Here is a 15,305-nt window from a genome sequence, read left to right on the forward strand (position 1 = left end):
AGAGCGAGGCGGGCAGCATGGCAGCCGCCGGCAAGAGGTGAGCGGCGGCGGCGCTCGGCGGGCGGGCGGACCGGAGAGACCGCCGGGCTGTGGTACCGCCGGCCGGCGGGGAGGCCTGCGGGGTGCCGCCGGCCCAGGCGCGGCTTCGTCGGCTCCGCGCTGCCGGCCTCAAGGCCGCCGTGAGCGGGCAGGCCCGGTGCTGCCGGTCCGGCTCCCCGCTGAGCTTCCTTCCCCCTCCCCGCAGGAACCTGGCGGAGCTGAGCCTGGACGAGTTCCTCGCCGCCGGCTCCGAGTCGGAGCCTGACGGCGGCTCGGAGGAGGAGGAGGAGGCCGCCAGGCCTGCCAAGGGGGCTGCGGCGCAGCGGCGGCAGAGCGGGAAGGCGCAGCAGGATGGGAAGGCGAGGCAGCCGCTCCAGGCCCGACCGGCTGCCAGGTACGGGCGCGCCGCTGGTCGTGCTCGGCCGGGCGGTCGCCCCTCGCCCGCTTTGGGCGAGGCTTGGCACATCTACGCACGCGTTCACTGGTTGCTTGGTTGGTTGGGTTTTTTATTTTTTGCCCGCTTTTATAAGTAACCGCGGGACTTCGTTGCAGCATCCCTCATAGAATGAGCTAGTTCTGGGACAAGCTGAGTCAGAGGCGTCTAAAAGGGCTGTATTCAACACTGAGGTGTGGTTACAGGGTACAGGACAGTCGGGTTTTCTGTCGTACCTATGTCGGTTCACTAACTGCAGTGGAAAAAAGCTTGTGTATGTTTTTAATCTTTTACAGGGTATGTTGGAATCAGGCAAAGCTTACTTTAGTTTTCCTCAGTTTGTAGGTATTTGCTCTTACTGAAAGACACTGGAGTATTTGCAGATAGAAAATGATGAAGTAGTTCTTAGGCACTGCTAATCGTTATTAGAAGCCAAAACAATTCTTTAGTACCAGATAAGATTTTACCGAGCTTTTATTGTCAGATTTCTCTGGCAGTATAATTTTCAGTATTCTTTACAAAAAGCTTGTGAGAGTAATTCTGAGAAATTGAGAAACAAATTTTTTTGGTTTTGCAAGGTGTTTTCATGACCTCTGATTAGTATCCCAGTACAACCTGATAGTTTGCTAACAAGATTTCTTAGTGCTGAATGAAAATAACCTTTTGTAAGTCCTCTAGAGCAGGTGTTAAATGGGATGCAGAACTGTGGCCACAGCTGTGAGAAATCCATCACCATTCAAACTAGGCCCAGGTGTGCTTTAGTGCCCCGAAGCTGCTTGCTTTTCTTACAGTGTCAGCAGAAGTTTGAGCAATGAATAAATGCATGTTAATTCTTATCTACCAGGAAGAAGGGAAAGGCATCTGAACATAAAGATCAGCTCTCCCGGCTGAAGGACAAAGATCCTGAATTTTATAAGTTTTTGGAGGAAAATGATCGCACATTGCTGAATTTTGATGCTTCAGACAGTTCTGACGAGGAGGAGGAGGGGTTGCACATACCACCTGATACACTGGAGGTACTAGGCCCTATTTTGGAGTGCTGAAATCAATGATTTCAATTGTGTATGTGTTAAGTATTTGAGTTTCAGTGCAAGGCCTAAGTATATTTGGGCTTATAGTGGCACAGATGGCTGGGGAGGAGCTTCCCCAAAGATCATCTGCAGGTGTACAGGCTCGTAATCCAGAAGTCAGCTGTGGACTTGAACTGAGCATGAGAAGTTTGTTAAAGATTGTGAAAGCAGAGCCTTAGAGTGTATTTTCTCTGTGGCTTTGGTTTTGTGTCACCTTTCCGAATGAGAGTTTGTTTTGCCTCAAGTGATATGCTTTCTCCTTGATGTTTTACATTATTGCACATTGTATTTATGTAGCAAAGCTGCAGGGCTTAAGTAGCTTTTATGGAATTTGTAATACCTCTAATTTCATTACTGCTTTACACAAAGTGCTGATAACAGCATTAATAAAATTCACTGCTGCCTGCCTTCGTCTTCAGTAGCTGCTCATCAAAAGAGGTGAGGCCAGAAAAGAAGTGTATAAGCCTTTTCTCAGTCTTTATACTGACTTCTCTAGGAAGCAAGTGATGAAGATGAAGAAGAACATGAAACAGTCAAACGGAAGAGAGTGTGTTTCATCCCTGTGAGCTTGAAAATGGTTGAAGAATGGAAAAAAGCTGCAGAGGTGAGCAGGGAGTTGGAATACAAGGCACTTGAGCGTTCTCCTTTAAACATTCTTCCATGCGTGTTGCTGCCTGTAAAAGACCAACTTTCAATTTGTTCATCTTTCACAAAAATCTACAGAGAAGATGTACATCCTATGTACAAGGTCATACTCCTAGAGCTGTTGTTACTTCAGTATGACTTGTCTTTGCAGTTTTTCTTGGGCTGCAAGATTAGAGTACTTGCACTGCATCTGAGGCAGAAGCTAGAGAAACTTGTGTGGCTCAGAAGAGGTCAGAATGGTTAACTTTTGACTTTCACCCTATTGCTAACCGTTGTGCCTTTGGCAGCTCCAGGAATGTTTTTAGTCACATTGAGTAGTGATGAAATGCCTTGCTGCTGCTGGCTAAGAGGGGGAGGAAGAGGTCAAATTGGATAGTTGCTTGCAGCTGATGGATTGTGTCTCAACCCCCAACCAATTAGAAGCCCAATTTAGAACAAGTGAAGGCCACTAGCATTCGTTAACACGTCTTGATGTTTTTCCTTTGTGTTATAGGATGGAGCTATTGCAATCAAACTTACAATGAATTCCAATACTCCTGTCCCAGTAAAGTTGTTCAGAGTTTCAGAATATTGCTTGCTCTTTCTCCTCAGCAATCCTTTTTCTTCTTTCCTCAGAGAAGGCTAACACCAAAACTTTTCCATGAAATCACTCAAGCCTTTAAAGCATCTGTAGCAACCACCAAAGGAGATAATGGTGGGGCTGATCCCAGCAAGTTTCAAGTCACTGATGCTGCAGGTGAGTTGGTCACCGTACTACTGTGGTAGAAGGGAAGTCATTTGGTAGGGAAGGTTTAGCTATTGGAAGAGAGTGGAGATAAGCAATGAGCTATGAGGGTAAGTTAACTCCTGCTCATTGCTTAAGTAGCTTATCTTCCTGGTGGTGAGTCTGTGCACTGGTATCTCTTCTGGTGTCCCAGTGTGTAAGTGTACCTCTCAGTGTGCGTGCCTGGAGCAGCTGGGCTTGCAGACTGCTGAGGAAAGTACCACCCTTCATTCACCAGACTTCTCAGAATGAGGTTGAAGCTAGGTACTGTTCATATGCTTGTAGTGCATGGTTTTTTGGACAACTTTTGCTGCGGCTTCTTGCTGTTCCCTCTTAGAACTAATCCTACAAGACTGTTTGAAGTCTTCTTACTGAATAGTGTTCTATAACTTCACAACAGTTCAGAGTTCAGTTGCACTATCAAGTTCACATTCCCCTAGCCAGGACCTCTCAAAATACTGCATGTCTAGATCTCCTTCTCTACAGGATTATCATGCCTGTAGAACAAATGAGGTGCAACCTCTCTCTCCAGCCTAGCCCCCTTTTGCATAAGCTCCAGGTTTTGCAGACAGTCCTGCTTTAGACTCGCAACAGCATGGCTGAGTGGGAAACATCTTTGTTAGTGTCTCAGAGGATGTGACCTGCAGCCTGCCTACTTTTACCACTAAACTAGCAGGTACTTTCTCGCTGTGTTTTTATCAGCTTGTTATTGTGTGCCATCTGGAACTGGCACTGTGGGGTGGGACTACTTAAACCCACAGGTTCTCCTTAATCCTTTCTTGCCAGGCATAGGGCTTTTTATGTCTCTTTTATTGCTTTTGGTAAAATCTCATTCTTTAATGTAAGACATTACGTAGAAGTCACATGTCCATTCCTGTGACTTTTTTTAATTAAAAAGTGCCTTTAATTCTCATTATTGTTTGGGGGAGATTGATGGTAGTATAGACTCCTAGTCATGGGTCAGGCTGCTTTTGTGCTTGGTGCTGTTTACTCGGAGAGCAAAGAGATGGCCCCTGTGCCAGAAAGCTGTCAGTTGTAATCTTGCTGTTTAGATAAAAAATTCTAGGGTAAGACAAACTGATGTTTTCCGGAAGCTTGTGGAAACGCAATAGTTCTGCTATGGGAATTACTGGCTTCAGTTCCTTGGGAGTTCTTTTCAGATTAGCTGAGAAACCAGGAATATATGGAAAGTCATTTACAAATGCTTTACTGACTTTTTTTAACCAGTGTTCAATGCCCTTGTGTCCTTCTGCGTCCGGGACCTCTTCCGTTGCCTGCAGAAGCTGCTGCTTCTGAAAACCCCAAAGAACAAACTAAAGTAAGTCTGAGGAGATTTGAGAACTGCAGGTGAGAGAAAGCTGGTTGGGGTTTTTCAGAACTGCAGCCTGGCTGTGAAGCTGGGAAAAGATGGTGGCTCTTCCCAAACACTAGCAAAGTTGCCTGATTATATTCACATTTGTCTTAGCCAGGTTCTTCCTTTCTTCCCCAGAAGTGTCCTCTGTAATATTAGACTCCAGCCATTTGCAGAGGACATGTGGCTTCAACAGAAAGATCTGGAATTGCATATGCTTGCACTCAGGAGCACTGTTAATGCATTGTGAGTTCCTTTTCAGAGAAAGGACCAAACCTTCTGCCCATACGTAGACAGAGTATCACAAGTATGTGACTTTAGTTAATCCAGGGCTTTAGCAGCTGTGTTAGGCCCTAGAGTCTGGTGGTCTGATGGCTGGATCATCTGAGTTTGAGCTGTTCACTGTTAGAGCATGGATGGAATGGAAACAAGCATGCAGCTGGGTAAAGAATGTACAGTTCATTCTTTTCCAGAATGGCAACGTTGGTCCAGTACCTCTGTATTGCATTCACTGATGCAATTTGATTTGACTAGAGAGGAGGAATGACAATTTTGGAATCTCCGCTGCTGCCTGGGAGCCAGGAATTCTCTGTCTATTGTGTGGGTTGGTGCTCAAAGAGTTTCAGAGTCAGGCTGGGCCCATAATGGAATGGCTATCAGCATGGCTTACCCGGGAGCAACTGGAAAAGGTGCTGGAAACTCAGTAAGTAGCAGTCTGAACTCTTACTGAATGAACCAATACCATAGCTGGGGACTATGAGCCCAGTTTCATAAAACAAACTGTGAAGTTCCCAGTATGTTTTGCAAGCTGGAGCAGCCTTATTTAGCCCCTGTGCCTGTTTCCTACTAAACATTCACAGAAGCTTTTTACCTCAGTCCTCTCTGGAGTTTCAGGTAGACACAGTTTTATTACTTGCTTCATAGTCTGAGCTCTTCTGTTTTTCCAGTTGTTGGGTAGAGTGAGAATTGAATGCCTTTCAGAAGTGCTTTCAGTTCTAGGGTAATTTTTGTGGCAGTTATTTTTAATTTCCCTGTCACAGATGAAGGGAGGCTGAGCTAAGCTCTAGATTCCTTGTTGACAGTGGTGCCTGATCTGAGAAGTAAATTCCAGTTCTTTGTGTAAATACCAGCCTCTTTCCTCCCCAGGCCTGACTTGTACAGACCATGTCTGAATTTTGGGATGGGCCGGGGGCGCTACTTCGAGTGCAGTGTCAAAAGTTTAGAAGAGACTGAGCAAATGTCTCACAACTAGTTTGATCCCTAAAACAGACTTTCTTGGTACAAGCCAGCCTGCTCTTCTCAGGCAGTGGTTGCAGAATGCCTGACTAAAAGATAACATCAGTGTGAGAGATTCAGGTCTCCACCAGGCTTCCTGGCTGTCACAGCTCCCTGTATCACACTTCCAGAGATCTGGGTACTCTGCTGGGTAGCTCTTATAATTGAATATTCTAATGCTGTGCTTCAGGCAGTTTTTATAGAGTAGAAGTACTTCTTTTCACCTGTGACAAAATCGTTACTTCTCTTCTTGCTTTGCAAGCAGTTGTTTTTACTCACTGACAATATTGAGGAAGTGAACTCACTGTTCTTTGTGCTGCTGAAATCTGATTTATTTGGTGGGTTTTTTAAAGCTAACCCAAACTCTTGCTCACTTCCAGAATGGTCCTCCCTTCCACCAGCCCACTTTGGAGCAAGCTGCGACTGGACATAAAAGTGTACCTCAGCTGTACCATACAAGTAAGAAATTTCAGCATGTTTGTGTTACTGGGATCAGTCTGTGCATCACTGGGCTTTTGTTCAGGGTATTTTGGAATGAGGCAGATGGACTTTTGCATCTGTAAACAACATGGCTAAAAGGAGTGCCAAACAATCAGGAAGATAATTAACAAAGCAGGTAACAATGTAGACTCAGGTGCTTTTCCCTTTGAAAAGACAGTTACTCCAGTTTGAGGTGACTTTCTGGTCATCACAATACTGGGAACCTTGGGTGTTGGTTTCTATGCCGCTTCTGTAGTGGAGAATAAGTAAGACTGACTGGCTGAGACTGCAGTGGGCAGAAGCAGTCTCACTGAGTCTTGAAGCCTTGGGCATCTGAGATTTGTATGTCTGCCTGGTTCCCTGTCTTATTTTGGAAGTATTTGATCTAACTTAACAATTTGGAGGTCCATAGGATGGTTGGGTCAAAATAGGTAGCCTGTAAAGAAGGGCTGGGTTAACATTCTGGCAGTTCTTTCTGTCTTAATTTGTCTGACAAATTAATATTTAGTGGACTTTAAAGTAGTTTGCAGTGCTGTGCTCCTGCATTCTGCATCTTTAATTCAATTTTTGGCGCTATGATCTTGCTACTTCTTGTAGTAAATACTAAGATATTATGTTGATAACCTCACATATGACATCTGCAAGTATGATTATGCTCCATCCCACTAGGATATCCCATCCATCCAAAGTTGCTGATGTCTGGTATTTTAGAGACAATTCATGGATTATTTCTGAACAAAATTCCTGCCCCCAGTTAATTTTTTTTGAGATTGCTTCATCATGCATCCCCAAATTTGGAATATTAAAAACAAAACAGCATTGAAATACTCATTCTTCAGCTGAGGGAAGGGGATATGAGGAAAGAAAAAGAAAGTGCTGATGTCTCTTAGCTGTAAGCTGGCAGAATGACTTAGCAGAAAGAGCATTTTGATCAGTAGAGCTTTTTTTCCTCAAGTCATGGTGCCTCTCGCCAGCAGCAGAAGATTGCAGTAGAAAAGGAAAAGCTGGCAATGCAGTCCCATTGAAGTAATCCCTGGTCCTGTGCTTACTTCTGAGTGCCTTCAGTCCCAGGCTTCACTACAGTGTTTTTCTGGCATAATAGTTTCTGAACAATATCTTCTCCTTTCCTTTTGGTGTGTGAGGGACTTTGCAAAGGAGACCTGCACAGTCCAGAATCTTTGCAGTGCAAGGAGGAGAATGAGGAGGAAAGTTAAAAGTAGAAAAAATGCCTCTGCTTCCAGCAGCTGGGATTGCAGGCAAGAGGGGGTACTGCATCAGGCAGAACTCTCTCAAATTAAAGTGACTTTGAGCTTACTGTTGTCTTCAAATTAGAAACTGCAAATGTCTCTGGGTTTGACTCCAGGTGAACTGAGCTGAACAACCTGGAAATACAAAGATATTATTTCTTAATAGTTTACCTAACCTTTTCCTTGAGCTAGAGTTAACCTCTTGATACCAGTAGTATTCCAGCTTCTCATTAAAGAAATCCTAGTGAAATCCAGTAAGTTATCAGATAGCTCAGATGGTCTGTTTCCAAGCCTCATGTAGACTGAGGTTATCTTCATCATGCTTTGACCATTTGTAGGGAGATGACAGAGGCATTGGTGTCATGCCATCTGTAAGATGTCTTAAACTGTATACAGACTTAGCTTTTGCAGTATACACAAACGAGGTTTTATGGATGAGCTCAGGTGCCACTAGCCATCAAAGTCCAGTAGCCTGAGCTCACATTTGCCAGGATGATATACTTTCAGGGGAGTTATTTAACCCGCTGTGTGGCTGCTCCTTTCCTGATAAAGCTGTTGGGGGTTTGAGCTTCTTCCTAGGGAAGGCTGGTCTTCCAGTCCTTTGGTAACACAGAAATACTTGGAAACAGCAAAATACAGATGCTTAATGGTAAAGGAAGAGGTGATGAGGACTACACACTAAATGGGATCGTGTTTTGTTTTCCCTCCATAGCTCCTGTCCTGTTTAACAGAAGCCTCAGTTGGTGCAGCAGTCCTTCAGCATGTCAGTGCCATAGTGCCTTATTATTTGTCCTTTCCAAAGCAGTGCCGTGCACTTCTTAAGGTAAGGTGATGTGCTATGATCTGTCACTTGGATCTGAGGTACTTTCTTTACCCCTTCAGATGAGCCTCTCATGGTATTTGGGCTGGATCCCATGACAGTTAAGTCTCTTGTACTCCTCTTCCCTTGCTTTTGTTTTGGTCCTGGAAAGGACTCTTGCTTCTCTCGCAGGCCTTCTAGGTGCCATGAAGCGCTGTCACGCTGAGGTGGGTGGGCATGTGGCTCTGCGTGTAGCTAATGCTAATCCCCATGCAAAGTGACACGGAGGTGTTCTGGGGAAGCTGTCTGCTTCGTCATCACAGATGGAGTAATGACTGCCTGTGTGCATGTCTGTGATAGTATTTCACTCTCAAGAGCTGGGGGTGGAATATTTTTGCAGAAACTTAGTCACAACTACTGAGCACTTAAGAACAATAAAGGAGGCGTGGAAGAGCAGAAGAGGGCAACAGGGTGACATTTAAATGAAAAGCTGCAACACAACATTTAAATGAGGCTGGGAACCCTTTGATCATAAAGATGACTGGTATACAGTGATGGGAGGCTGGTATACCTCATATCTGAAGGTGTAGCAGTCTGCTCACTGCTACAGTAGGGATTTTTGAGTAGGCTTTTTCATCCCTGCAGTTGGAATCTTTCTGGTATCCTGTAGAGTTCATTAGTGCAGATAAGGTAACTAGTTTTTGGAGGCATCAGCCATGATTGTGGTCCTACTGTACCAGATGCTTCCTGACAGGGCCAGCCATGTCCAAGTGAATCTATACTCTGAACAGGCAAATGCAGGCAGGCCTGGGAAGAACAAAATCTATTCATTTGCTTCTCAAGAAGTTGAGGGGAGAGACCAATGTATGATTGCTTTATGCAATGCAGAGATGTATAAAACTCAGATTAATGAGTTTACATGTTAATGGTGGGCTGTCTGTTAGCCCAGACCTCTACACAGTCTTGCCTACCCCTCTCCAGCTGGTGTAGGTATTTTTATGATGCACTGGGTGCTTGTCGTCATGTCTGTACCAGAGTGACTAAGGATATGTCTCAGCAGAAGTGCTGCCTTACACAGGTCCTGTCTCTGGCTCCAACCCTGCTGCTGCTCTGTCATTTGAATTAATACAGTCAATGTCCAGGGAACTGGAATTAAGTCAGAACTACCACGAGGATATGTATCTCAGGAATTGCAGCCTATTTGCCCAGAGGGAAAAAAATTGATAAATTCAGAAATCAAACCCTGCAGGGTCCCCTCTCCAGAGACGAATGCGTCTTTAAGAGCATTCTTTGAGAAACTAGGATTTGGTGTTTGTGGCGAGAACTGGAGTCTAATTGCAGTGTAGTTGTATTCTGCAGAATACAGTGTAAGACACAAATTACTTTTTTTGTTGGGCTGGAACATGTATCAGCCAAATGTGTAATCTGGTGTGGTGTTGCTGTCTAGGGGATGGTGAGGAAGCTTTGCAAAGCCTAGGAGATCGAGTCGTGTGCACAGGCTGGAGTTGCGTGCACAGGCTGGTGCCTATGCTCAGAAGCTCGAATGTGTATTTAGGCACATGAATAAAAGTGCATGTATTTTTCAGAGATGCTAGTTTTGGACAGTCTCCTTTATTGATAGTGGAAACATCAACCTTGCCTTTTGTGTGGTCTCACAGCCAGAGTATGAGGCCAGAATGGCTGCCAGTGCTGTTGTGACTGATTCTGTGACAATACAGCCTGCCATCTTTGTGTCGTCTTCCTCCTTGCTTGCTTTTTTGGTGTGAAGGAGGGAAGCTCAGGCCTGTCTGTAATGAGGAAGGGGGTCTTTGTCCCTTTGCTTACCTGTATCTTTTTATTTTCTGTTCCAGCAAGCAATTAATTTGTGGAGCACAGGTGAGGAAACAGTGAGAGTACTGGCCTTCCTTGTGCTGAACAAGATCTGCCGCTACAAGAAAGAGGTGTACCTAAGTCCCTTGCTCAAGGTAAGGCTGGTACTTGCTGTACTTTGCAGCTTTTCTTTCTCATGTTATATGCGAAGACCTTAGACCATGAGCCGCAGCCTGTTAGGTAGGGCAGGTGCTGGAGATGATGCTGGCTACCTCCAGAAAATTAAACAGGGAAGAAATTCTCTGTTAGGTCAGAGTGATATCCTGCTTCCTACTACTGCCCTTCCTGCTGGAGGCGCACAGGGTCTTAGCAGGGAAGGCCTCTGGTACTCATCTGTCTACTGGATGAATACTCATCTTCCAAATTCTTGAGGGCTTTCCTCAAGTGCTGACATGCTGCTCGCGCTACTGAGCTGCTCTGATCTTTCAGCTAATGGCTGAGGTTCCCAAGCGTAGTTTGCTTAGGTACCACTGTTACAGAAAGAGAACTGTGACCAACCATAAGCATGTATGGCTCAAAGCCATCCCACAGTTCTCTCTCCTTGCAGAGAAGGAATGGTAGGGGCATCTCCAAGCTCTGTGCTAAACAGACTCCTTCCTGACTTCCCTGGAGAAGGAGCGGGCTGGATGATTATTTTTGCATATTCCTTTCAAGTGACTTGTCTTATAAGAGGAACACTTCACCCCTGGTTTGGACATACCTGGGTGGGGAAGGTTAGTGAAAGAATGTTTTTGTTCTGTTTTATGTGGTTCTATCTTCTCCTCTTTCCTGCACAGCAAATGTACATCGCATTTGTGAAGAATTCCAGATTCACCTCTCCCAATGTCCTGCCCATGATCAACTTCATGCAGCGCACGCTGACAGAGATGTATGCCCTGGACACACATACATCTTACCAGCATGCCTTCATCTATATCCGTCAGCTTGCCATTCACTTGCGCAGCGCAATGACAATAAAGAAGAAGGTAGGTACCCGTCAGTGTGGAAGGAGTGTACCCTCCTATGGGGAATGTGCAGAGAGGGGAAAATTACAGTAGCCACTTCAGGCTTTTGGTAGTGTCTCTAAAGTGTCAGTGCTTGTGTCTGACCTGTTTCCATAAAGTGCCAAGGAATTTTTTGCCAGGGGCTGGGGAGCTTCAGAGATCACCTCATAGTTGCCTGTGTTAATTTAGAATTTCAGCAAGGAAGGAGAGAAAAGACAACTGCAGGGTGAGAGTCACTTTTCTCTCCCCAGCTTGCAAGAGTTTGTGATGCACTTTCCATCTTCTGCCTTGGGCACCCTTTTTCCACTCTCTGAAGCTGCTGTTTGCAGCCTTTGTCACAAAACCTCAAGGTAAAGAAGATTAGGAACCACCCTGGTGTGTGTGTCTTTCCAGTCCATACTATTTAAAGGACTTAATTGAACAAAGCAGCCCTGATTTCAGCCACCTCCAGTCTGACCTCGGAAATCTGAGTCAGATTGCTAATCCAGGCTTTATTCATGTTTAGCAAAACAGACCCATATAGATTAATTATTCAGCTGCTCCCAAACATTGCAGGATTGGTGACCAGTTAAATCTCCTGGCTGTTCAGACATGGGGATAAATGAGCAGAGATAAATGAAGTCTGGGCTGCATATGCCCTAAGTGGATTGCGTTGGCTTCTTACACCTTCAGTTCTGGCGCAGACAACGACTAAATCCACTTCATTTCACAGCTGATGAGGGTTGTAGGAACTTTAAACAGCACAACCAAAATGTACAAATCCAAGCAATAAGCCAATTTAAATTGAGCAGTGGGTGGTTGTGGAAGGTGATTACAAGAGCAGATTGCTTATCTGTTCTGTGCAGGAGAGGCTGAGAAGAGAGCTTCTTGGTACATCTCAGTGACCTGGTGAGAGCTGGGAGAGCTCTACCATTTCCAGCTGCGACTTAAGTCCCTACTGCAAGGTTTGGCCCAGTGGCTGCGATTGAGGGCTTCTGTCCTTGTTTCAGGACTTAAGCATCTTGCTTAATCCATGCAAAAGAAGAGGTGACCTGGGCCTTGAAAGTCTGAAACAAACACAAGTTGGAGCTGAGGCACCTTGTTAAGTGCAGTCTCCCAAGTTCTTGGTGCAATTCTGGGGAATACATGAGCCTGCAGAACTCTTTGGAAAGGGTGTCCTTAAGGGACTCCTGCGCTCTTCTGGACTTTTACTAAATATGGCACTGTGAGCTGCTTAAGCATATGGCAGGGAGAGTGGGGGCTTGCCCAAACATTCTTGAAAACAATGTCTCTTGGATTCGTGCAAGACTTGACCCACACCTACCCATACTACTGAGCCAGCCTGAAATGCTGGTTCAATGTGTCATTGCATGTCAGGCACGCTGCTGGCCTGTTGCATTGTTTTTGTTGGTAACAATAAAGACTGGCTGAGAAACAGAGCTGAAAGTTTGTTCTCAGCTCTGCTGCCTGTCATTTTTACTCTGCAATTGAAACAAATGAAACTGTCCTGGGTAGTGTCTTTTCCAAAAGCAGGAAGGGGTGCTGGGTTGATCATTTGGTCCTTGCTTTGACAGTGAATATTTGTAGGCACATCTTTAAAATGAGCACTGATACTACCTTTCAGAGATAGTGGGGTGATGGTCAGGGGATGTTGATTAATACAGCTGAGGGAAGGGAAGCCTCAAGTGGGAAGGACAAGCAGCTACATGACAACCAACGGAGTTTGAGTGCAGAGAGAGGAAATCCAGATGAATTCAGATGAATTTCTTGCTAGTTTGAATCTGTAGTGTAGCTTTACACACCCTTTTCCCCCCCTCTCTGGTCTGCAGAGGCCGGAAGGCAGTTTACAAGCGTTAGAGGGGTACCACTTTCCAGCCTTCCTACCTGTGGGAGGCTAGGGACTGTCCCAGGGACTGTGGGTAAATGGAACAGTTAAAGGTTTCCTAACGCTTGGGCACATCCCACCATCTGCTGTGAGCTGGGTCGTTAAATCATCCTTCTCAAATGAGCCATACTTGTGAAGAAAAGCAGTCTGTGTGTTGCTCATTATTTTCTTCAAGGCACAAACTAGTACTGAATCATAATGTTGCCAATGCAGCATCTTGAACTTGCTGGATGGTGGGTCAGCCACTAGCATCAAAGCGACAGCTAGAATGTTATTCCTCTCTAAACAGTACACAATGTCCTCTTAGAGAATGCTGGATAAAATGAGTCCTCTAGAGAAACCAGAGTGAGCTCCTCTCAAATACCACATTTTCAAGTTTGTGCCTGTGTCTTTCCCTTTTCTGCAGGAGAACTTCCAGTCTGTTTATAACTGGCAGTATATCCACTGCCTGTATTTCTGGTGTCGAGTTCTCAGCACAATCTATCCCAGTGAGGTCATGGAGCCGTTGATCTATCCTTTGACACAGGTCATCATTGGCTGTATAAAGTAAGTAGAATTTTTTTTTCTTCTTTTGGCTATACTTTTTCTCTTGCTTGATGAAGCAGAGCAGTTACTAAGGGGTGTTACTGTTATGTGATTTGGATTTAACCTTACATTGTAAGGAATTTTCTGACAGCTGCTTTTGATTGAAGTATTCCAGCCAAAGATGTGTTGTGAGCGCCTGTATGTTTAGGTGGAGAAAGTTGTGGTGTAGGTTATTCTTTCCTAGGCTAAATTCTCTGTATAAGAGAAGCTGCAATCTGAATAGCCTGGGCAGATTATCCTCCCAATTGTACAAAGTGGCAAGGAAAAAGTACTGACTTGCCTCAGGACCTAACAGTGCCAAAGTACAGAATCAAATCCTCATCTCTAGGTCTGTAAATACAGTTAGAAGATGCATTTTCTTGTGCATATTTGTTAGAATTTGGAGAACTAGGACACATTTACTGGTTTTAGTGTGTCTCTGCTGAGAATTTCTTTCTCTTTTCCCATCAATTTATATGTTTATATATGAAATTTTTGTGCTTTGAAATGGCGGTTAATAATGAGCATTGAGGGAATTTCTGAATCTCTGGTGATCTCTGAAATCCTGTTAGCTCCGTTAACCAGATTCTTAGCTTTAGAACACCACCCGCCTGGTCTTGAAAAACTCCCAAGTGGTGATGAAGATAAGCAGATTTAAACGATCGTTAGAGTATGCATACATCCCTCTTCCCATCCCCCACATGCACAGGCTGCTTCCCACTGCTATTGTAGAGCTTCAGTTGTCATGTGGACTAATCCAGGCAGTTTTCTACCTGTCCAGGCAGATAAATCAGCTATCTGGGGCAAAGGAAAGGTGAATCGCATAAGTCTCAGCAAGAGCAGCAAATAGAATGTGTTAGCATCTGTGATGGACAGGGCTGCTTGGCATGAAGTACAGTTACTGTCTGACAAGGCTTTAAAGATTTGGGAACCTGACAGATGGGTTCTAGGGTGGGGAAAATAGAAACAGATCCCACCCTGGCTTCCTTACTGAGCCAAACCAGTGTCCAGGATATAAAAAGGGGGTAGGTAGGTTAGCAGATGTGGGAATGATGTGGCTCCATGGGCTTCAGGCTATACCCAGGATCCCTAGTGGCTCCTTTCTGGGTGTAGGCAGCCTCTTCTCAATGTTGGTGGCTGTGCTGTCCAAACTGTGACTAGTGAGAGTCAGTCTCTGTGCCACATCCCCTGGTGTAGATACGTCTGTAGCAACTGAGTTACAGAAGAACTCGGGTTGTTTCTATTTGAGGTGAGAGGATAAAATAATCTAGCCTGCAGGTCAAGGGTTGTTTTGCTTCATGTACCATTTTATGTGTTTCTGGAAGGCCCATTTAGGGCTCTGCATCTGCTTGGGGGCTGCTTAGTATCTGACTGCTGCCAGCAGACTTTCTTGTGGAGATGGCATGAATGGGCTGGACCCCTCTCTTTGTTTCTCTGGGCTGCTCAGCTTTGAGAGGGGTGTGTATGTGATCAGGTGGTGGGCGGGATGCTGTGTAACATCTGGAATACCTTCTTTCACTCTGCTCCTGATGTGGTGTAGTGCTCTGGGGCGCATGTGGAGGGTGGTAGTGCTGGGAGGGGACTCCCCTTCCCCACTGCCTTTTGTACCGGGAGGTGGCGCCTGGCTCCAGCGCAAGGGCAGCGAGCAGGGTGTCTGTGGGACCCGATCGGCTCCTCGTGCCACCCTGGCCTCTTATGTGAGGGGAGTGGGGAGAAACCACCATCCATCACAGGCTTTTTGCTCTAGGGAGGGACCAGGGCAGAATTTGAAAAGTGATTAAACAAGATAACTAGTAGAAGAGGGTTGCCTGCTAAAAGCAAGATTAGCTCCCTCATTTTCTTGCTCCCTCTTCTTGCTTTCCAGCATGTAAAATGCATTGAAACTATTTTTAATAATACATATTTAAGAAATGGGCCCCATGT

The 15,305-nt window shown here is 45.3% G+C and overlaps 1 protein-coding gene across 1 annotated transcript in view; it reads left to right on the plus strand.

Annotated features, from left to right (window-relative positions):
* Positions 1-17: 17 nt before the first annotated feature.
* Positions 18-15,305, plus strand: part of NOC2L (NOC2 like nucleolar associated transcriptional repressor) — a 56,075-nt gene continuing 40,787 nt past the window's right edge. Inside the window, exons 1-13 of the mRNA XM_050909637.1 lie at positions 18-37; positions 245-337; positions 387-453; positions 1,151-1,155; positions 1,317-1,488; positions 2,039-2,146; positions 2,803-2,923; positions 4,178-4,268; positions 5,957-6,035; positions 8,016-8,126; positions 9,953-10,066; positions 10,748-10,936; positions 13,225-13,364. Coding sequence (XP_050765594.1) covers positions 18-37; positions 245-337; positions 387-453; positions 1,151-1,155; positions 1,317-1,488; positions 2,039-2,146; positions 2,803-2,923; positions 4,178-4,268; positions 5,957-6,035; positions 8,016-8,126; positions 9,953-10,066; positions 10,748-10,936; positions 13,225-13,364 — 1,310 coding nt within the window. The remainder of the gene's footprint in view (positions 38-244; positions 338-386; positions 454-1,150; positions 1,156-1,316; positions 1,489-2,038; positions 2,147-2,802; positions 2,924-4,177; positions 4,269-5,956; positions 6,036-8,015; positions 8,127-9,952; positions 10,067-10,747; positions 10,937-13,224; positions 13,365-15,305) is intronic.

This window comes from Gymnogyps californianus, chromosome 21, assembly GCF_018139145.2.
Source record: "Gymnogyps californianus isolate 813 chromosome 21, ASM1813914v2, whole genome shotgun sequence".
Taxonomy (NCBI): Eukaryota; Metazoa; Chordata; class Aves; order Accipitriformes; family Cathartidae; genus Gymnogyps; species Gymnogyps californianus.